This window comes from Meles meles, chromosome 19, assembly GCF_922984935.1.
Source record: "Meles meles chromosome 19, mMelMel3.1 paternal haplotype, whole genome shotgun sequence".
NCBI classification, from domain to species: Eukaryota; Metazoa; Chordata; class Mammalia; order Carnivora; family Mustelidae; genus Meles; species Meles meles.
This window is the reverse complement of record NC_060084.1, coordinates 6,895,783-6,919,187: the sequence shown is the minus strand read 5'-3', so window position 1 is coordinate 6,919,187 and position 23,405 is coordinate 6,895,783. Positions and strand designations below refer to the sequence as shown.

Genomic DNA, 23,405 nt, shown 5'->3' with positions numbered 1-23,405 from the left:
GCGCCACCCGGCCTGGACGGGCCCATTTCCGGGGGCTGTCGGGGAGGGAGAGCGAGTGTCCGGAGGCCCGGTGGGGCCTAAAAACAGCAACCCGAACCAACGAGCAAGATTTATGGGGCTGAAAATAACTGTATTTAACTAACGTTCTCCGCTAACAAGGGTGATGGGCGGACTCGGCGAATTTCACTTCTGCCGCTCTCCCACGCATCCCCCTGTGCCCAGGATACAGTCCAAGAAGCACGCTCCAGGGGGCGGGGCTGGAGGGCGGCGGGAACTGCAATTGGTGGCTTTGAAGGCGCAGCGGGCGGGAAGAGCTGCTGAGAAGACACTGTCGGCGATGACTGACTGCAAGAGATCCGCGCGCGGCGTGGGATCGGGCCCTTGAATGTGGCGAGAGCCTTGAGGAAGCCACAGCCCAGACCTGTGGGGCGACTTTTCCGCGACTGCCACACGTCCAAAGGTACGGGTTTGGCGCTTGGCCTCTGGTGAGGGGTGGAGGACGACAGTTGAAGTTGGGATAAGAAGGGGCAGGGACGCTCGGACATGACGTCACATCCGCCCTCAGTGGGGCGGAGCCGTACCTGGATTACGTCCTCCCCAGAGCCCCCGTTGTCACGTGACAGGATAATGTGCTTTCTGAGGCATGGCGTGAGGCTCTGCCCAGAGTTGGATGTTTTGATTTTTTTCTTTTTTTTTTTTTTTAATCAGGCTTGGCTTCCGTATTTTTTCCGTACATGCGGCTCTCGTGTTCTTCGTTATGTTCGAGTGGCAGATCCTCAGTGTAAGAGGAGATCTACCGAAAAGTATCCTGAAAGAGTTGTTTTTTTTGTCATGCGTACGTTCATCCAGCAAATGTCTTGAGCACCTGATATGTGCCAAGCGCTGTGCTACGAAGAGCCAGAAGTAAAAAGAAATTAGATAGTCACGGGGAATCAGCTGGGTTTACGCAGAGGTTTACCAGCCTTATTGGTGAGATTGAGTGCTCCTACCAGAAGTCTGTAGAAAGGCATTTCGCAAACTTTACCCAGAATTAAGAATCTTCTGAGGCATTCTAAAAATGCAAGATCTCAATTTTTTTTTTTTTTTTTTTAAAGGTCTAGGGGCGCCTGGGTGGCTCGGTGGGTTAAAGCCTCTGCCTTCGGCTGGGGTCATGATCCCAGAGTCCTGGGATGGAGCCCCGCATCGGGCTCTCTGCTTGGCGGTGAGCCTGCTTCCCCCCACCCCCACCTGCCTCTCTGCCTGCTTGTGATCTCTGTCTGTCAAATAAATAAAATCTTTAAAAAAAAAAAAAAAAGGCAAGGTGTAACGCCCTACTGGGTGCCCGCCCACCTCCCAGTTCAAATAGATGGGGCCCGGGAATCTGCATATTTACAAGCTTTCCCCCAGATCCAGTGTTTTCGATGACAGATGTTGGTTTGAAATATCGCTGCTGGGCCCTAATTCTCACCAGGGTGCTTACATCCCCAGGCACACTTAGGGATATAGCCATGAATAATCCAAACGTAGTTCCTACCCTAGTGGCTCAATATTGTAAAGCAATACAGTAATCAATAAACAAGATAAGTTTAGGTAGTTCTGTAAAGACAATAAACAATGGAAGGTGGTGAGTTACCTTTAGAATGGGCGGTCAGAGTAAGTCTCTCAGACTAGAAGGCATCTAAGCTAAGACCTCACAAGAGCCACACATGTGAATATGTTCGAAAAGAAACTTCTAGGCCGGGGGTAACTGCAGGTACAATGACCCATCTCTGGAAGGATTCTTTTGTACTAGAGGAACTCAAGGCCAATGTAGCTAGAGCTCAGAAAGCCAGGGAGAAAGCGGTAGGTATGGGGAGGGAGGCAAGAAGCAAACGCAGGGCCTTGTAGACCACGGTAAGGATTTTAGTTTTGCCATTAAGGGAAGTTGGTCCTGTATCTGGATAAGAAAACAAATCAGGCTCAGTTTTCATGATCTTGATTCTCTTCTCATGTTCTTAATTCAATTGTTTTACTCCTTCACAACTCGTTATAGTTTATTTGTGTTCTAACTGCTGCTTTCAGTACCTTCTTAAAATCTTGTTGACTATCATCTTTTTTGGAAGTGGGCCGTGGTAATAGATTATACGCAGTGTTCAACAAACACTCAAATGGTAAAAAATAAGTCACACCCTGGATTCTTGTAGAGGGGTACTAGAAGCATCCTTCACCCTGTTCCTTGAAAGCCCCAGGACTTTTGCACTTGCTGTTCCCTCTGCCTAGCAAGTTCTTCTACCAGCTAGCCATGTGGCTCACTCTGTCCTCCAAATGTCCCGTTCTTTATGAGGACTGCTCACTCCACCCCCGTATCATTCCCAGCCTGCTCCATTTTAACTACAGTTTCCTATCTCTATTCCATTCTCTCTGTAGCATTTAATCACATTTTATGATTTTCCTGTTCCTTCTCTCTCCCCACTAGAATGGATGCCCCATACCCCGAGGGACTTTAGACTTTGCGGTTAAAGATGTCACTATCCCCAATGCCCACAAAAGTGCCTGGTACACACAGGTGCTCAGATTTTTTATGCGAATCAGTCCATGAACGAATGATTTACTTACCGTTACCATCAAAAGATCAAAATACTCTAGCCAATCAAGGAGAGAGAAGACTAATTTTTAAAACCTCCAAAGCATATTTAAATATACAGCATAGGGCACCTAGGTGGCTTAGTTAGTTAAGTGTCTGCCTCTGGCTCAGGTCATGATCCCAGGGTCCTGGGATCGAGTCCCATGTACAGCTCTCTGCTCAGCAGGGAACCTGCTTCTTCCTCTGCCTGCTACTCTGCCTGCTTGTGTACTCTGTCAAATAAATAAATAAAATTTTTAAAAAATTTTAAGTAAAAATAAGTATACAGCTTAAGGAGAAAATAGTTAAAACCTTCCTGTTGGGGGCACCTGGGTGGCTCAGTTGGTTAAGCGACTGCCTCCAGCTCAGGTCATGATCCTGGAGTCCTGGGATCGAGTTCCGCATCGGGCTCCCAGCTCCACGGGGAGTCTGCTTCTCCCTCTGACCTTCTCCTCACTCATGTTCTCTCTCTTGCTGTCTCTCTCTCAAATAAATAAATAAATTATTTAAAAAAAAAAAAACCTGTTGAAACACTCTTTGCAGAGTACTTTAAAAAAAGGTAAACATTTGGGTGTTTGACCTATAAATCAAAATCCTGGCTAAAAATGGGCTGAAAAATTCAGTTAAGTTAAACTTTTATATTTGGTTCATACTTTGTTGGGCTGTTTTTGTTTTTATTAAAGTGCCAAAGAGATGGATGAAACCCTTGCCGAGTTTATCAAGAGGACCATCATGAAAATTCCAATGACTGAAATGATGCCCATCCTCAAAGCCTGGGATTTTTTGTCTGAAAAGCAGCTGCAGACTGTAAACTTCCGGCAGAGAAAGGAATATCTTGTTCAGGACTTGGTTCTGCTCTGTGAGGTAACAGTGATGAAAATGAAGAACCTTAAGCACCATACTCCCTCTTTGGTTTTTTTCTTTCTTCCTTTTTTGAGTCCAAAAGAGATTTAAGGCAGCTGCTAAGCCATGAAGGAATGCTGGTTATGTACTACTCCAGTGAGGAAGAAACTAATTTTTGATTAGCCTTTGCAACTTACATAGAAGCCTTACAAATCAGTAAGAAAGTGAACACCATGGGAGAAAAACCAATTAGTACAAGTTAAAAGAATGAGCAGTATTCTTTTTTTACCTATTAGATTGTCAAAGATGAAAAAATAACATTCAAATGGGTTGGTAAAGTTATGTGGAGAGAGACCCCATCTTTCACTGGTATTTATTAACTTATTTGCTTTTTAATTTAAAATTATTTCAGATTTCCAGAAAAGTAGCAAGTGTAGTACAGAACTTTCTTTCTTTTTTTTAATTTATTTATTTATTTATTTATTTGACAGAGATTACAAGTAGGCAGAGAGGCAGGCGGGGGAATTGGGGAAGGCTCCCCACTGAGCAGAGAACCCAATGTGGGGCTCGATCCCAGGACCCTGGAGATCATGACCTGAGCCGAAGTCAGAGGCTTAATCCACTGAGCCACCCAGGCACCCCAGTATGGAACTTTCATATTCGTGTATGCTCTTCCTTCATTTGCTTTTAAATAAATCCTCTTTATGGCCCAGCAATTCCACTGCAGGAAATTTATATTTAAAAAAATTTAATAAAAAACTAGGAAGTATATATAAGTGTTATAATCGATAAACATTTATATACTTAAATATAATGTATAAATATTTATATATAAACAAAGATGTTAAACACCCTTTTTTTAAAAAACAAAAAATTGGAAACAGCTCTATGTAGGAGAATAAATAATGACACATCCATATAACAAAATATTCTTCAGATGTTAAAAAGGATAAGCTAGAACTTTATATATAGCATTGAGAAACACTATGTACATGAAAATGTATGTCGTAGGGGCACCTGGGTGGTTCAGTGGGTTAAAGCCTCTGCCTTTGGCTCAGGTCATGATCCCAGGGTCCTGAGATCGAGCCCCGCATCGGGCTCTCTGCTCCGCAAGGAGCCTGCTTCCTCCCCTCTCTCTCTCTGCCTGCCTCTCTGCCTACTTGTGATCTCTGTCTGTCAAATAAATAAATAAAATCTCTAAAATTAAAAAAGAAAGAAAGAAAATGTATGTCGTAGGGCAGCGGTTCTCAATTAGGACAGTTTTGTCTCCCGGAGAACACAATGTCTGGAGATGTTTTTGGATGTCAGACCTGTGGGAACCCTCCTGGCTTGTAGTGGGTAGAGGCCAGAACGTTACTGACCATCCTAGGACAGCCCTCTACACACGGAGTTGTCCGACTAAATGTCAGTCATGCCCAGCTGGGAGCCCCTGATGCAGAGGAAGTTTAGAAGGGTACAGCTGATCGGAAAACGGAACAGGAGGCTGGCGGGGGTGGAGAATGGGGGAGTGCGCGGACAGAGACACTCGGCAGGACAGCATAGACTGGACACAGTTGCTCAAGGAACCCTAAAATTTCTGTGAATGGAGCAGAACCAAACTATCACCATGCTCACGAAGTATTTTCTCTCTTCTTTCAGGAGAAGCGTGCAAGTATCCATGATGCCGCCCTTTTAGACATCATTTGTGAGTGTCGGTGCTTTGTAGTTAGACTTCCCCAGTCCTGCTTCTTTTTTTTTTTTCTAAGATTTTATTTATTTATTTGAGAAAGTGAACAAGTGAGAGAGATGGAACAGGGGGCAGAGCAGAGAAAGGAACAGAGGAAGAGGGAGAAGCGGACTCCCTGCTGAGTAGGGAGCCCCATCTGGGATTCGATCCCGGGAACTTGGGATCATGACCTGAACCGAAGGCAGATGCTTAACCAGCTGAGCCACCCAGGTGCCCCTGAAGACCCAGTCCTGTTTCATCAGTGAGGCCGTTCTGTACGTAAGGGCTGATTCTTTAGTTAGGTGGACCTAGGTTTGGTCGCTCCTGTGTCACTCACCAGTCCCGTGTCCTTGGCCTGAGTCCCATCACCTTGCTGATCCTAGACTCCTCCTAAGTAAAAGGAGAAAGCAGTCATACCTACTTTACTTGCGGCTCAGAGCCTTAAACAAGATAATGCTTAGAACGCTCTTAGTGCGGTCGCTGGCTACCAGAAGCACTTAGCAGATATTTGTTAGGCTTTGTTTTGTTACTAACAGAACTTGAAAATACATTTACAAGAATTTTTTCTTATTACAGCGTTTGTTATCTCCCCTCCCCTTCCCTTTCTATGGGTTTTTCCCTTTGTGTCCTAGTTTTCTTTTCTGTATTTTTTTAAGACATCTACTCTCCTCGTCAGGAGGCACCAGAGTATAGGGTCTAAGAACACAGGCCCCAGGGCCAGATCTCTTGGATTCAGTCCGTGGCTCTATCCTTGTCTCCCTGTGAGTCCTCGGGGAGGCTGTTGACATCTCTGTGCCTCAGTATTGTCATTTGACAAACCCATATCATAAGGATGATATTGCATCAGGTTGTGATGAGGATGAAATAAGACTTCTGGTCAAGTTCCTAGAACAAAGCCTGGTATTTACTAATGATCATCAATTTATATCAACTACTTTCTGTGACCTGGTGTGTAACAAAAATCAGCTTTATATTTTGCTCCACCTATGAAATAACTGAATCCATTTACACATCTGCCTCCAGTTAAGTCTAATTTTCAGGGATTTGGATTATACCTAGACCATAAAAGGTGGATCCACGTAATTCCCGTTTCTCACACATTTGTTCAAATATTCATTGAGCACCACTGCATGGCAGGCTGCGTGCTAGGTGCTGGTGGCTCAAACAGGATGATTCATTATGTCTTAGGAGGTCACCATCTCATGGAGGAGACAGGTTGCTTAATCACACAAATGCCTTCTTACAGACGGTAGCAGGTGCTATGAAGGAGAGCATAGAGGGGTTCTGGGAGAGCAGAGTGGGATCTGCCACACTGAGGGTTTGGGGAAGGCTTCCTCAAGGACATGAGCTGAGAGCCGGAGGAAGAGTGGCATTAACTAGGCATAGAGGAGAAGGGAAGTTAAGGAGCAGGAGGGCAAAGGGCACAGAGCTGGAAGTCTTGGAGTAGAAGGGTTAAGCAGAGGAGTGGAAAGAAGGCGGGAAAGGGGAGCTCAGGGGTCAAACTAAATGAGGCATAGGTAGGCAGATGCTACGGAGACTTAGAGGCCTCTTGAAGGATTTCAGTCTTTATTCTAAGAATAATGCAAAGCCTTCTAAAGATTTTGAGCAAGAAAGAATCAGGTTCTTGTTTTTCCAGAGCTCCCAGTGCAGAGACAGAGACCAAGGAGGATGGGAGGGACCTCTAACAGAGGGAGTCTGTTAGCGCATCTGAGCAAGAGAGGAATGTAGCCTGGGTGAGAGGGTGATGGTGGCGGGGAGGAATGGAGAGAGCTGAATGGCACCAAGAACTACAAGGATTAGAGTGGACCCGATTTGCTGGTAGCTTGGTCATGGTGGAGTGAGTGGGAGGAACACGCGTGGCTTCAGGTAGTGGTGAGTGCTACAGAGGAAACCAAAGCAGGGTGGAGGGCGGGTGAGTTTGGGCAGGGTATCAGGATAGGCCAGTCTGCGTAGGTGGCCTGTCAGTAGAGACCAGAATGAGGTGTACCACCAGCTAGAAGACGAGGGCTCCTGACAAAGGGAACAGCCAGTGCCACGGCCAGTCATGGGGAGCACGGCCTCCCTGTCATGCTGGGAGAGTGCCATGTTCTGGGGAGTATTCTCATGTGGAAAGAGGAGAAATGGTCAAAGTGTGAGTAAATGCCAAATCTTGACTATATCACTAATTCTTCATGATTTATTTTAGTTGTCTGGAGAAAATAAAATCCGTATAAAAGTTATATTTTAAATAAAAATGTATACACCCTAATTTGTAAATTACTAGTATTTTCTCTGGTGTCATATTATGTTGAATACATGCTTAAAATAGTATTCATAAGCTCATTCCTTGGGGGTTCTAGGATATAATAGTAATCAGTTCTTCCTCCCTCTCTCAGATACTCAGTTTCATCGGCACCAGAAACTTTGGGATGTTTTTCAGATGAGTAAAGAACCAGGTAATGCTTTCCTTTTTTTTTTTTTTTAAAGATTTTATTTATTTATTTGTCAGAGAGAGAGAGAGCGAAAGCAAGCACGGGCAGACGAGTGGCAGGCAGAGACAGAGAGAGAAGCAGGCTCCCCACTGAGCACGGAGCCCGATGTGGGACTCGATCCCAGAACGCTGGGATCATGACCTGAGCCGAAGGCAGCCGTTTAACCAACTTAGCCACCCAGGAGTCCCAATGCCTTCCATTTTTTTTAAAAATTTTTCGGTAATCTGTATACCCAGCATGGGGCTCGAACTCACAACCCCGAGATCAAGAGTCACGTGCTTTTCCAGCTGAGCCAGCCAGGCGCCCCCATGTTCACCATTTTAAATTGAACATCTGGGGGCGCCTGGGTGGCTCAGTGGTTTAAATTGAACATCTGTATTTGATATTCTGGGAATTTTAAAATGAAGAGGAGTATGTTCCTCTTAAATGTCTCTTCTTTCAAATGAGTAATTTCAAAATTGCTCTTTTGTGGGAAAAATGAGAAATACATTTGGTGATCCTCTGTCTGAGGTACTGGTTGGTGTGATTTGATCGCTGTGGCTCTTTGAGGTCACGCGAAATGCTCACCTTCAGTGTCTTTGCAGATGTATTTCTTGAACATCGTCCTCCCTTGATTTGCCTTTATTTTTCTTTTCACCCTGACAGGTGAAGACATTGACCTTTTTGATATGGAACAATTCAAAAGTTCATTTGTGAAAATTCTTCAGAGAGCATTAAAAAACGTAAGAATAAAATTTACCTGCATTTCCATGAAATTCAATGTCAAGGCATCTGTGCAGTTTTTTTTTTTTTTTATGTGTGTGTAAGAATTTTACTTAGTAATATTCCATGTGCCCTCCGCCATGGTGGAAATGTCCTGCATCCACACTGTCTGGGACACCGGCTACTAACCTCATGTGGCTGCAGAGCCCTTGAAATGTGGACAGTGTGACCGCGGAACTAGAATGTTAATCTTCCGTAACTGTAGTGAGTTTTCGTGCAGTAGCCACGGGTGGCGGATGGCTCCAGGGCCAGTCAGGGCAGCCTAGCACACCCCTAGAATCTTTAGCTGCTGCTCCACTTCCACAAGTACCACCCAGTATCTTTTTTTTTTCCCTTTTGAGAGAGAGAGAGTTGGGGGGGGGGTGCAGAGGGAAAGGGAGGGAGAGAATCTTAAGCAGGCACCACTCCCAGCACAGAACCTGAGGCGAGGCCGATCTCACAGTCCTGAGTCTTGACCTGAGCCGAAACCAAGAGGAGTCAGCCCCTTAACTGACTGAGCCACCCAGGCGCCCCACTACCAAATATCTTGTTGTAGGTTCAGGCAATCATTTTTTTAAGTAGCTTCCCTTACTTCATTCTCTTCCCACTCTGGTCTGCCTTAGTCCTCCTTGCATAGCAAGACACTCCCAAAAACCTGTCCCAGTCACTGTGCTCTAGCCGTCCTCTGCAGAATAGTAGTGTTCCCTCTCCGCACACAAACTCCCTGACTGCGGCTTCCCATCTCTTCAGCGCACCCTCTATGACTTCTACCATACCTCTACCTACCCCCTTGTCCCTGGCCTATTCTCCCATCTCCTTTCTCACCAGCGTCCCTTCTGTGTGAGGCTGGAGTCCATCCCCTGCGCCCCCACAAGGCCTCTGCTTTGCCGTTCTCTGTTCTGTTTCACACTCGAAGTCTCTACTGCTTATAATCATGTTCAAGTGTCGGTGGAAGGACATCCCCTCCCCATCCTCATCCTCAAGCTCTGTCTTTTCTACAACACTCTTGGAGGGAAATATTCTTTTCTTGCTCCTGATATGTCCACGGGCACAGTGGTGCTGGCCCCCTTTACCGTCCCCTTCACCTTTTTCTGGCAGGACCACCAACATGGCCTAAAGAACAGTCATGCCCACGGGACACCTATTCTCTCTTCCCCTGGGTCCGGCTCAGCCCCTGCACGGGAGGCGGCCCGGAGTCATTCTGTCAGTGACCATATGGGCAGCTCTGCCTGACTGGATTCTCTTATCTGGAGGGTCACTTGCCTGCAGGTAGGATCCACCACCACTCGGGAGTATGCGTTGGCCTCCGCCTACCAACTCTTTTGCCTTATTTCTCGGTGGGTCCAGAAGGACAGGGAATATATTGGCCCCCTCAAAAACCTTTTCAGAAAGACCCTTTGAAAGGGTAATGCGTCCTTGCCAGCCCATGCGTAAGCCCCTTGCATTCAGCTACTGCTCTCGCCTCCATATCGAAGCGGAGTTGTGAAAGACAGCGGTTCTCGTGTGATCCCCAGACCAGCAGCATCAACATCACCTGGGAACATGTTAGACAGGCAAAGACTTGGGCTCCCTCAGACACAGTAGGAGTGGGCCAAAGCCCTCCAGGTGATGCTAATGCCCGCTCAAGTGTGAGAACCTCCCTGTTCAGAGGGACCGGTGACGTCACAAAATCCCATGGATGGTTCTCTTTCAACAGCAGCGCTGATTGCGGGTGCATGCCAGGCTCGGGGCTAAGCCCTTGCCGGTCACTAACTCACTGAACCCTACTGATGAAGCAAGGTGGGTCCCACAGTGGTGAGCGCCAGAGCCAGGGTGGAAATCCAGGCAGGTGGCTTGAGCTCATGCTCTTCACGTCTACACTGACTGGCTCTCGCGGCTCAAGCTCTGCTGTGTACCAGTCACATAACAGCAATTTCTCATGCTCAGGAAGGTCACGCTGTCAAGAGAATCGGCTATTGGACCCTCTTGATCCTGAATGTTTGTCTTCTGGCCATCCTAAACTGCTCTTCATCGTCTCCATGACCAACTACTTTCCTTTCCTTCTGCCCTTTGCTAGAGCGTTCCCCAAGCTTCTGCAGTCTTCCCCCCGTGAGTTTCGGTTCTGGGAACTTAACTTTAGTGGGAGAGAGGAGGGAGGAAGACATAGAGTCAGTCACCTCTTCCCTTTCAGAAGCGAATGAGTTGCCCCAACACCATTTGCTGACTGATGTAGCTTTTTCTACTGGTTTATCATCATTGGATCCTTCTGATTCGTTCATGCTCTTACAGTCTACATTCTACTCATGATCTGTTTCTCCTCATTTCTGCTCATGCACTCCTGATCCACTGCTTGCCTCTCGGGGGTTAATCTGAAGCTCCAGCCAAACTGAACCAATCTTCAAGTTCTTGAACTTGCCCTAGGCTGTTCCCTCTCCTTGGAACAACCTCCGACCACCTGGTCTTTACACACAGCTCATTCCTTCCTTCCTCCCTTCCTCCCTTCCTCCCTTCCTCCCTATCCTTCTGCCTCCACTTAACTAGGTCTCCCTCAGGGAGTCTCCCTGACCCACCCAGATGGCAGTTCCCCTGTCACCATACTCCTCCCACTTCCTGCTTTTATGGTCAGTCTTCCTCCCTACCCATAGTCTCCCTGAGAGGAAACTGACCATCCTGCTCCCTTCTGACAGGAGTGAGCGAGGGCGGAACAAATGCTGGGAATGAATGGATTGGGCACATTCTTTGCAAAATCTTCATTCCTTTAATGCTGTAGTTTGTAAAATATTTTAATAACCGTTAAGGCAAGGCAACCCTGTCCCTACCAGCAATTACTCTTCTTTACCAAAAATGTCCTGACTGTTCTTCAAGATGAACCTTAGAATCATTTTTATCAAGTTTACAAAACAAAACAAAATCTTCATCATTTTGAGTGTGGGCCCACTTTCATTTGTAAATTAATTCAAGGGTTATTGGGAGCCAAGAGAAGGTATGCCTCTCCTTTTTTGGGTTGTTTTTTTTTTTCTCTTTTATGAATAAGCACTCTTTGCTACTCTGTTCCTCAGTTGATATTTTTTATTATATTATTTAAAAAATATTCTTACCATGAAATTACGCCCTTTTCAGAGATTAAAGGAGAGTCCCATCTGGACTGTGGGTATGGTATGTGCACCTGGTTTTCTTTAAACAAAGAGCCTTACTGGCACTGAATCCCAAGCCAGCTGTCCATAAATGGGGATAGATAGACCCTTGTGGAAGCAGCCTCTGGATGAAGCCGAACATGACTGGCTAACTCCTCCTGAGAAACACTCGCAACCATGTTCCCGCCCTGTTCACCCCGCATCAGAAGCCTAGAGAGACCTGCTCGCTTTCAATGCCCTCTTCCCCCTCGACAGTCTTTCCTGCCCTTCTCTTTGGCACTGGGAACTTCTTTTGTCTGAACCCCACGCCTCCTGCCCAGTCGTTCTAGGAGAAGAGTGAAATGCTCCCACATCCTCCTGCTTCAATGGCCACGTATTTCGGTTGTGAGATTTCCTCTTTTATCACCGCTGTGTTCTAAAAGCTTTTGCCTCCAGAATGAATTTCAGGCAGACTAGTGAGTGGGAAAGGATGGGAGAACAAAAGAGCTTTTTTTTATTAGTCACGTCTTCCTGCTTGAAAGGCAGCAAAGGCCCACCACCCTGTGTCTTCTCTGTCTCCCCTGCTCTGAGCTAGCCCACGTGTGCTAACCCCATTTCTCAGTTGACGGGGGACTCCTAGCTCGACTTCACTTTCCTCATAACTAGCAGCCCCAAGGCTGATGCTGGTGATATCAGGCCACATCGAGTCTCCGGGACTGAAAAGTGACTTGCCTGCTGCTGTGGGATAGACATCTTAACCTTTCTGTGCCAAGGACCCCTTTTGCTGTTAGTGAAAGTTACAGACGACTTCTTACAAGATTATTTTAAATGCTATCATAAAATACATAGAATTGTAAGGAAAACCAACTACATTAAAATACCATTATTAAGATGTTAAAATACCAAGTTGTGCTAATTCATGTTCTTCTTTAGTAACAGTAAATGATCTCAGAGTAAGTCTAAAAACAACTGGTTTCAACTGATGGGCATAAAAGGTATTTTTGGGGCAGGCTCAACAGTTATAATGTGTCAAGGAAATATTTGGGATTTCTACAGATAACAAAGTAACAGGTCCTAACATTCTACTGTTTTGTTGCCTACCTTCACAATTGAAGGAGACGCTCCATTTCAGTTAGTTCAGAGACACCCTGAATTCTAACCCGGGACCGCAAGTTAAGCCCTTGAGCCAATTGGGTAGAGAAGCTGGTCTGAGAGCCTGCCTGGGGAGCGATGGGCAGAGATGCTACAGGGGATCAGATCCAGAGCCTTTGAGTGTGTGCACGTCTTTGCACTCAAGAAAGAGAAAGAGAGACTAACTGTATATCTGACCAGGTAAAACTATTCAAAATACAATGTTTTTAGAAAACTTACAGAGAGGGTGTCTGGGTGGCTCAGTGGTTAAACATCTGCCTTCAGTTCAGGTCATGATCCTAGGGTCCTGGGATCGAGCCCTGCATCGGGCTCCCTGCTCAGCAGGAAGCCTGCTTCTCCCTCTCTTACTCCCCCTGCTTGTGTTCCTGCTCTCACTCTCTCTCTCTGTCAAATAAATAAATAAAATCTTTAAAAAGAAAATAAAACTTACAGGGAAAGAAAACAAAAGCTAGGGGCGCCTGGGTGGCTCAGTGGGTTAAAGCCTCTGCCTTCGGCTCAGGTCATGATCCTAGGGTCCTGGGATCGAGCCCCGCATCGGGCTCTCTGCTCCGCGGGGAGCCTGCTTCCTCCTCTCTCTCTGCCTGCCTCTCTGCCTAGTTGTGATTTCTCTCTGTCAAAATAAATAAAATATTTAAAAAAAAAAAAAAAACAAAAGCTAAAAAATATATTTCAATTGTAAAAAGGTAGTACATTTACTCTCCTTTTTTATACCTATGTATCATGTAGTTTCATATGATAGTCTGTACTAAATATATTAGTATGGTTAAATATGTAGCCATTCTGTTCCTTGTAAGCTTCATTTGATTCCCACACTAAACTTGTTTGTAGTATGTCAAGAGCTTGTGGGTCGTGGCCAATTCTAACAATTTATGGCCAGAGTACCCTGGCCAGCAGGACAGTCCCAGGTTAACCAAACCACTAGGACCCTTGGCCAGCAAGTGTCCAGGTTAAGCCTGAACAATATTTATCTGAGCTATCCTCAATGAAAAATGCTTTCTCCTGGCTACTGAAGGATAATATCTATTAAGGTAGTTTCTTGGGAAAATAGTCGAGGTCTGCATTTGGGCCCTGCCTCTTAGGGGATCTGAAAGTCATCTTTACTAGAAGAAAGTGAGACAGAATCTGAAAGCCATCTGGGCCAGGATTATCCTGACTCTGTGAATATCCTTTTCTCTTAGCCCATTGATTTTTTTATTTGACCTTTTTTAGATTATAGAGCCTTATGAAAATTTTGATAAGTGGTACAGCACCTCTCTCCGGGCAAGTATATACTTAGGCATGTGTGCCCAACTCTGCATCCAATATAAGGAGGACACAGAGCTCTTTAAGCTTCTCCATGAGGCTTTACTTCAGTTATCCTCATTCTGGGCTACAGAAATTACCTGAATATGTTGAGTGCAATCAGTTTTCTCCCTCTGGTAAAATTGTGCCCTCCACATACCGCATTCAATCTCGATTGGACGGGCTTTGCTTTTATAATGTGACACAAAGAGGCTATTCAGAATCAGACCCTGCCAGGCTCTTCCATTCAAGCCAGCAAAGGTCCACTGAGTGCCTGTTGGGGCCAAGGGCTATGCTGCTCACTGACCTTCTGGGAAGGTCAGACAGCTCCACGCACAGCACGTACTCCGAGCAGTCTGCACCCCAGACCAGGGAGGGTTCTTTGTCTCGTACCCTGAGGGAATATGGGAAAGCAGCCAAATAAAGAGTGGGCAGCGTTGGAATAACTGCCTTCTTTGCTAATGCCAGCAGCCACACTGCAGCCTGCTTTTTCTGGAGTCAGGTACAAGGGGAAGGAAGTCAAGAGGTGTGGGCAAGCCAAATGCACCTGTCTCAGATGCCTCCATCTGGATTCTGACCTCCCTGGGGGAAGCTAAATCGAGGGGAAGTTAAGAATCTAGGAACATGTTATTAAATTCCAAACCAACTGGCAGTCACATTTAGAAGTTGAGAAAGATCTGTGTTTTATCCACGAAATAGAATTTTCTATATTCTTTCCACATTACTTTAGAGTAATTGTTACCATCTGAGTTAAATGCATACAAGCATTAAGATTAATATATTTGAGCCCATTACTACATAGAAATCTTACTATTAAATTTACAGTGCACAATAGGTCTGTGTTTGATGCTGAAAAACCTCACTATTAAACAGGTATGTCATTTGTTAGGCTGTCTTATTTCATAAAATCATACATATCAGAAAAGGGTTCTTTAGAGACAAGCCCAAGAAATTGTTGAAAAATTGTGATACCCTGATTGTAGCATTTAAAATTTGTTTTCCCTCCAAAAGACTCTGCAAGGCATAAATGTATCTTTCCAAAGCAACCACAAAATCTTCTCCCAAAGATCCCCCAAACACTCTAATAAAAAGTAGAAAGACTGCTGGGTCTCAGCCTATGTGCAAGGTTACGGCGACATCCTTCACCCCTAAGGAACGCTTGCTGGTACCATACATTTTTTCTTAATGTGAATTTTCTTTTTCTTTAAGTAATCTCTTCACCCAATGTGGGGCTCAAACTCCTGACCCTGAGATCAAGACTCCCATGCTCTACCAACTGAGTCAGCGAAGGCCCCTGGTGCCACAGACTTTAATTAGGAAACTTAACTCTTGTTTTTTGTTTTTTTTTTTTTTTTTTGGTTTTTTTAAGGTGATGGTAAGTTTCCGAGATGCTGAGGAGAATGCCGTATGGATTCGAATTGCTTGGGGAACACAGTATAAAAAGCCAAACCAGTACAAACCTGTCTATGTGGTGTATTACTCCCAGACTCCCTACGCCTTCACTTCCTCCTGTCTGCTGAAAAGCAATATGCCCCTTCTGGGTCAGGTAGGGAACCAAGTACCCTAGGCTGTAATATTTTTATTATTCTTATTTCAGAGGTCTGCTTAGGGTTAAACTGCTCAGTAAGCATTTTATATAAAATACCACATATAATTCTTGATTTCCTAAAATAAGGAGCAGAAACTGTTCTACTAGTGGGAGCATGGCACAAGCATTGGTTTGGAGCTCTCTGTCTTTTCATCTAGAAGTAATGTGTGCTTAATGCAAAAATTCAACCAAAAATTATAGATACTATAAATATTGGGCTATAATACTATAAATATTGGGTAATCCTAATAGTCTTGGCAAATTTTCACTTCCAGGCGCTGACAGTTGCCAGCAATCACCATAAGATTGTGAAAATGGACCTCAGAAGCCGGTATCTGGACTCTCTCAAGGCTATTGTTTTTAAACAGTATAATCGGGTGAGCCTATCAGTGATGCTCTTTCAAGTTACACCTCCATTTTCTGGTTCACACTTGATTGACTTAGACGTGTCTGAGCAGGTGGGAAAGTCCACCTCGGACAAAAGGAGATCATTCCAGATATTACTGAAGTGGAGAAGGCTTTCAGTGAGTTAACATGAAAGGAAATCATAGTGCCTCACTTTCTTCTTGTTATAATCGCATTGTTTTATACTGTTCCCTAGTCGTTAGAGTTTATGTTACAGATCCCCATTTCCAAGTCAGCTATTCCAATTAGAATTTATCTTTAGAGTAACTCGATACTATCTTTCGAAGCTAATTATATTATTCGATTATGCAAGAGGAAAGTCGATTTCATTTTTGTCCTATCGGTCATACAAGTGATACAAGAGTTAGAAGGAAAGGAGAAAGCACTGGTTTATTACGAAGTCCCATAATTAATCTGTTGGTTTAAATTATTTGAATGCATTATTTCCTTTAATGATAAGAAGGGATCTGACCTTCCAGACTCGGTCGTTTTTTCCTATGCGTGGCAGCAGTGTGCTCACGTGTTCAGACTCCTGTAGGTGGATGGTTAATGCTCTGGGTCTACCTTTGAGCCCTTAGGTACATTACACTTACGTATTTTCATCTGTCCTAAGTAGAAAGAAGTGACAGCTCTCTGCCAGCCACTCTTTAAAGAAAAAAATCTAACATGAAGTTAGTGGTTTTCACCCACAGCAACCACCCGCTCTTACCCACCACCCTTCCACGTGTTCTGCTGTGACATTTGCATCCCTAGGATAATTCACACTGTCACGCACTTAATTATAAAAACATCGGCCGCAAAGGGAAAAATGATTGAGAGACGGACTTCAGTAGGAAAGTGATTTTTCCAGAAGGAGCCTTGGGGAGTATTTCACAGTGATGAAGACGGAGCTATAAAGCTGAAGCAGCACGTTGCATTCCTTTAGCTTTTGCTTTACCACCCGGGCTTCATCCAGATCCATTTTTATGCTAACAAAGGACCGAACTCCTCATTCAAAACAGGCATGTTGCTGGCCCAGCAGTCTCTGCCAGTCTCCTGTCTGGGAGAAGTGCTTAACTCAGCCTGGATGTGGCCTCAAATCTCTTTTGGTTGAAAAAAAATAAAGATTCGACACACTGTTAGGTACTAAAACCATTTATTACTCATGTTTTAAGATGTTAAAATCAGGCAAAGATTCACTTTTTTTTTTCTTTCTTTCCTTCTTTTTTTTTTTTTTTTTTTTTTTTAGAACTTTGAAACTCACAACTCCACTGTACCTCTGCAGGACAGAACCCTGGAGCTGGATATACATAGTATGTGTGTTTTAAGATAAAACCGAAATTTGGAACACATCATTCCTTTCTAGGTTTCTGTTACTTGGTAAAACATTTAATCACTCGGAGCCAGATTCAGAACTATCCACTGCTTTCAGAAAAATTGAAAATTAACTTTCTGTTGAAAAGATAAACTAGGGGCACCTGGGTGGCTCAGTGGGTTAAAGCCTCTGCCTTCAGCTCAGGTCATGATCTCGGGGTCCTGGGATCGAGCCCCGCATCGGGCTCTCTGCCTGTCAGGGAGCCTGCTTCCTCCTCTCTCTCTGCCTGGCTCTCTGCCTACTTGTGATCTTTGTCTGTCAAATAAATAAATAAAAAATCTTTTAAAAAAAAAAAAGATAAATTAAGGGGCTCCTGGGTGGCTCAGTCGGTTAAGCGAATGCCTCCTGCTCAGGTCATGATCTCAGGGTCCTGGGATCGAGTCCCACGTGGGCTCTCTGCTCAGCAGGGAGTCTCCTCCCACTTCCTCTGCCTCCTTCCACTCGTGCTTGCTGTCTCACTATCTCTGTCTCAAATAAAATCTTTTTTTTTTTAGATTTTTTAAAAATGTTTTTATCTGTCAGAGAGAGAGAGTCAGCACAAGCAAGGAACGGCAAGCAGAGAGAGAAGCAGGCTCCCCGCTGAGTAAGAAGCCTGATGCTGTGCTCAGTCCCAGGACCCTGGGATCATGACCTAAGCTGAAGGCAGATGCTTAATGAACTGGGCCACCCAGGTGTCCCTCTCTCGAATAAAATCTTTAAAAAAAAAAAAAAATTTTTTTAAGAAAAGGGATAATAAGCTACCATAGGTTCCTTTTAGAATTTATGAGAGCATCAAATAATAACCCTTACAAAAATTAACTTTCTGGTGTGCCAAGCACCACACTCGAACACTTACAGGTATCACTTCCTTCCTCTTCATCACAGTCCCCTGAAAAATCCCTGTTTAGCAGACAGCTGGGTTTCCGAACGGTTTAGTAACTTGCTAGGCGAAGTTACACATCTAGGAATCACCAAAACCAGGCATAAAATTCCAATCTGTCGGAGTCTGGAGCCCTAGCTCTGAATCCACTGGATAAACTCCTTCTTGAATAATCAGAGTTGGGACTGTGTTGTTACCCGCAGATGGCAGGAGTCTCTCTGTGGAAAACCCAGGAGAAGAATCTAAGAAACTTCTGTAGCAGACCAGAAAGTTGAGAAGAGTGGTGGGGTACAATCTAGATTTCTAGAAATGAACTTTGTCCTATCACTCAGCAGTGATCTGGCAATCGAATGAAATGGCACAGCAATTATGAGTAAACATTTTGCAAGGACTGCCAGTGATTTCACATGAAGAGAGCAAAATACAAAATTGTGTGTATTTTATAATTCCAGTTTAGACAATATATATCTTTCTATTCATTAAGAAAAAAGGCTAGACAGAATTTTTTTTTATTTTTTATTAACATATATTATTAGCCCCATGTCTGCGAATCGCCAGGTTTACACACTTCACAGCACTCACTATAGCACATACCCTCCCTAATGTCCATAACCCCACCACCCTCTTCCTACCCCCCTCCCCCAAGCAACCCTCAGTTTGTTTTGTGAGATTAAGAGTCTCTTATGGTTTGTCTCCCTCCTGATCCCATCTTGTTTCATTTTTCCTTCCCTACCCCCCAAACCCTGCTACGTTGCCTCTCAAATTCTTCATATCAGGGAGATCATATGACAATTTAAGATTTTATTTATTTATTTGATAGAGATCGATCACAAGTAGGCAGAGAGGCAGGCAGAAAGAGAGGGAGAGAGGAGGAAGCAGACTCCTTGCCAAGCAGAGAGCTGATGTGGGGCTCGATCCCAGGACCCTGGGATCATAACCCGAGCCGAAGGCAGAGGCTTTAACCCACTGAGCCACGCAGGCACCCCATGGAGACTATATGATAATTTAGACAGAAATTTATTAAAACGTTAACAGTGCTTTCTCTGCCTTGGTAGAATTATGCAGGATTTTTTTTTATTTACCAGCCTGCACTTTGCAACTTTCCTACAAAAGGAATTACTGCAATCAAGAGAAGAAACAGTAAACATTATTTTTAAATGAGGCCAGTATAGTGAAAGCTTAGGGATGAGGAGAGGATATTTTATGGCTGAAATACATTTCTAATACCTGTTTTCTTTTGAAATCTTCCATTTATAGTGGATTCACGGATCATTCATGAAAACAGAATAGAAAAAGAGAGAGTCCAGAGAGTGACTCAAGAAACTTTTGGAGACTATCCTCAACCAAGACTAGAATTTGCACAGTATAAGGTGGGACATTGCTATAAACGTGAACTACGAGTTATCCACATGTTTTTAAAACTTTAAGTGGAAAACAATTCTGAGAAACTCTTATCTTCCTTTATCACTCTTTTCTTTTTTTAATTCCTTTCCTAATTATTGAATACAGTTGACACACGGCGTTACGGCAGTTTCGGGCGTACAGCCAATTCTGTACATAACCCAGGGCTCACCACAGTAAGCGTAGTCAGTATCACTTTAATTTTGTATGATGAATTATGAGTTAGAATGGACTTCTTTATCATATTGATTAAGTGCCTCTGTTAACAAAGGAGACTTTTAGAAATCATGACTTTGCCTTTTTCTTTCATCTTACATATTAATTTGGTTATGTGGAACTGGCCACAATCTGTATTTTTGAGGGGAGAAGATTGCAGGCTATACCTCTAGTCCATCCATACCTAGAGCAACACTTACCTGTAGTCAGTGCACACAAATACTCGTTGAATAAAAGAGTGAATGAATAAACACGTAATAACATAGCCCAGTCGGCATCCCAGGAGAAAAACCAGTAGCCTGGTCAATCCTACAAACCTACCTCACTCCAGAAGTGTGCTGCTGCCCACCAGGAGGCCCAGCTTTGGGGCAAGCCCACTCCCCCCATTAGAAGAATTCAAGGTTTATATCACGATTGCCCTAATCTAATACTTGTGGTCATACTCCTAACACCTGCCCTCCATAAAATCCTTTCTGCTTAGCAGCCCCTACAGCCACAGGCAATGCTTTAAATCCATCACTGATTTGATCACTCAGGCCCAATACCTCTTTTCTTTGATTTGTCCTTTAGTGGGAAAAGTTGATATCTTTCACTTTGGGCCCCTTCATGGAAGTTTTGACCCAGTTCCTTTGAACAGCCCATACTCTAAGACACTGGTTCCCTAATGTGGTCTCTGGACCCACCATATCAGCATCACTTGAGAATGAGTAAGAAATGCAGGTTCTTGGCCCCCCGTGGTCCTACTGGATCAGGGACTCTGGAGGTGGGACCCAACCATCAGCCCTCTGGCTGATTCGGCCCACTAAAGAGAACCACTGATTGAGAATAAGAATCCTCAAGAATCTCCCCATATATACAGTTTAGAATATCGCTACTCTCTAAGTCAAGGTCACCTTGATTCATACCTTCTACGAATTTTCCCTACCCTTTCTATTTTGAAAAATGCCAAACCTTCAGAACACCTGGAAGGATACCACAAGGAACACCCACTTCCCCTTTGCTTCAATTCCCCACCTGTTAACGTTTTGCCACATTTACTTACTTTTTGTTGATTTATTCTGCACCATTTGCAACAGTCACAGACATTACTAACCCTCTAAATATTTCAGCATACTGCCTCTAAATTTTAAAAGTCCCTTTAAGTTAAAAAAAAAAAATTAAAATCTAAGACTCAAGTACCTATTAAAGCATCAGTACTTGGATATTTGATATTAAAGGATTGGTAGATTGTTACTAATTTTTTTTAGGTGTGCAAGGTTATGGGGGTGAAGTTTTTAAAAAAGAGGTCTTCTTAGGTCTTTTTGAGATACCTGCTGAAATATTCACCATTGGAAAAGTATCGTGTCTTGCATTTACTTCGGAATAATCCAGCAGCGGTGGTCCATAAGGAGAAGGGAGGTGGGGTCATAGTTGAAACAAGACTAACTGTGAATTGATCATGGTTTCAGCTGGGGGATGTGCACATGGGCTATCATTATGCTGTGCTCCTTATTTTTGTGTACTTCTGAAATCTTCCATAATGTAAAAAGAAATCATGGTTGTGACTCAGAAGACATGACATTTTTACATCAAAATGACAGATTACAACAGATAGTGGTAATTTGCCTTTAAGAATGCAACAGGAGGGCGCCTGGGTGGCGCAGTGGGTTTAGAGCCTCTGCCTTCCGCTCAGGTCAGGCCCAGGGTTCTGGGATCCAGCCCCAGGTCCAGTCCGGCTCTCTGCTCAGCGGGGAACCTCCTTCCTCCTCTCTCTCTCTGCCTGCCTCTCTGCCTACTTGTGATCTCTGTCTGTCAAATAAATAAATAAAATCTTTGGAAAAAAAAAAAAAGAATGCAACAGGATGTGATGAGCACTGGGTATTAGGCACAAATGATAAATTGTTGAACAACAGTACATCTGAAACTAAGTATGTACTTTATGTTGGCTAATTGAATTGAATTTTAAAAAGAAGAAGAATGCAAACTAGGGGGCGCCTGGGTTTGGCTTCTCTCTCTGGCTCAGATCCTGAAATTGAGCCCCACATGCTCCCTGTAGGCATCAGGCTCCCTGCTCAGCGGGGAGTCTGCCTCTCTCCCTCCCTTAGCCCCTCCCTCCATTCATGGTTGCAAGCTCGCACTCTCTCTCTCAAATAAATGAATAAAATCTTAAAAAAAAAACAAACCAGGGACTGCAAACTAAATGCTCAGGTAAAGGTCCCCAGAGGGTCAAGCTCACCTCCCAGGTCCCTGTGTGTCAAGCACCAAAGTGTTTTGTGTGTGATACCCTTTGACACACTGGTTGCCTTCTGCGTTTGCAATTCGCAAATTAAATGGCCCGCACCCCCACAATCTCCATATTTCTTGATGACAAGAATTAACAAAATGCAAACCTCATTTCATTATCGTTTACCATTCCAGCTGATGTATTTAGTAATTATTTGTAAATGTATGTGTTGACAGCTTGAAACAAAATTCAAAAGTGACCTCAATGGAGACATCTTGGCAGAGAGAAAAGAGCCCCTCCGGTGCCTAATAAAGTTTTCCAGCCCGCATCTCCTGGAAGCTTTGAAAGCCTTAGCACCAGCTGGTAAGTAGTCAGCTTATCTTACAGAATTAACAACACACTACATTTGATCCTCTGTTTTTGCTGGCTGATTACCTCTGAGCTTTCTCCTGGCTCCGGTCCACTATCCCCTCTTGCCCTATTTTGCGTGTTTGGCTTCCACACCTCATGGGGGTCCGTGATCCACCCTTGAATCTCGGCCATTGTTAAACTGACTCCTTTTCTTTTCTTTTTTTTTTTATATTTCAGGTATTGCAGATGCACCGCTTTCTCCATTGCTTACTTGCATACCCAACAAGGGAATGAATTATTTTAAAATTAGAGATAAATAAGATATATGTGGTTTTGTAAGTACAGCATCTCTTTGACTCTTTCCTAGGAATTTCAGTCAACAGCTAGCTGGATAGTTTCTGTTTATGAACTTGTGTTTTAGGAATTAATTCTTGAAATTGACAGTTCAGAAACATTCAGTATAATTGTTGGGACTGATTCTTTCCTCCTCCACTATGTACTGTCTCCCCCATATCTTGCAAAGCATAGCACTTGTGGGCCTTTAAAGAATGACATGTCCTTTTTCTCACTCCTATCTCTCCACCATCCTGGAGAGATCAGGTTCTAATTGCTTGTTTCCAAGGATTTTGTCTGAAACCTTGGATCCTGGAAAGCAGCAGCAAGGAACCATCCTCAACTCAAAACTTTCTAGGAAGATCATAAAATAGGTCCATTCGAAGGTAGAGTTGGGTCCATGAGGTTATTGCAGGAGGTCGCATATCAGATGATTCAGTTATATAAAATAATAGTTTCATTGTAAACATGATACTTTTCTGTAATCTGTTTTATGATACATTCAGACTCACCATACTATCTGATTTGTGAATAAAGATTGCAAAACTGGGGTATCAGTTACTTTTGATGGAAATTTTTCAGTGATCATCTCATAGTGTGTCTTTTTTAATAACACTTCAAAATATAGTTCCTATTTTGTTCCACAAAAGATTTGGGGTATAAAAACATATATTACAATGATGATAAAATGAAAAGGCAAGGCACTCTGGGCAAATAGGAAAGCAAACGAAAAGCAAGGAAGACAGAATAAAGCCAGGGATAAAATAGCCATGTAACAACACACAAATCAGGTGCCTCCAGCTGCTAGAAAGTTGAACAGTTAGACTGA

General features: G+C 43.9%; 1 protein-coding gene across 2 annotated transcripts; it reads left to right on the top strand.

Moving 5' to 3' along the window:
* The first annotated feature begins 293 nt into the window (after nucleotides 1–293).
* CENPN (centromere protein N) lies at nucleotides 294–23,119 on the top strand. Of its 2 annotated transcripts, XM_045988224.1 has the most exons (12): nucleotides 294–460; nucleotides 3,265–3,445; nucleotides 5,063–5,108; nucleotides 7,505–7,564; nucleotides 8,246–8,322; nucleotides 15,236–15,241; nucleotides 15,353–15,412; nucleotides 15,730–15,831; nucleotides 17,088–17,151; nucleotides 19,330–19,442; nucleotides 22,129–22,255; nucleotides 22,481–23,119. In XM_045988224.1, the coding sequence occupies exons 2-12, from the start codon at nucleotides 3,275–3,277 to the stop codon at nucleotides 22,561–22,563; spliced, it is 909 nt and encodes a 302-aa protein (XP_045844180.1). In that variant the 5' UTR covers nucleotides 294–460; nucleotides 3,265–3,274; the 3' UTR covers nucleotides 22,564–23,119. The 2 variants fall into 2 exon arrangements, with proteins under 2 accessions (XP_045844180.1, XP_045844179.1); XM_045988223.1 differs by having other exon boundaries at nucleotides 15,236–15,412.
* The last annotated feature ends 286 nt before the right edge of the window (nucleotides 23,120–23,405 follow it).

Bases quoted from the DNA above. Each gene is read 5' to 3' on its own strand.
- CENPN (XM_045988223.1), top strand. From the start codon at position 3,275: ATGGATGAAACCCTTGCCGAGTTTATCAAGAGGACCATCATGAAAATT. The intron at 3,446-5,062 runs GTAACAGTGATG...CTCTTCTTTCAG, and splicing joins ACTTGGTTCTGCTCTGTGAG to GAGAAGCGTGCAAGTATCCA. The intron at 17,152-19,329 runs GTATGTGTGTTT...TTCCATTTATAG, and splicing joins CCTGGAGCTGGATATACATA to TGGATTCACGGATCATTCAT.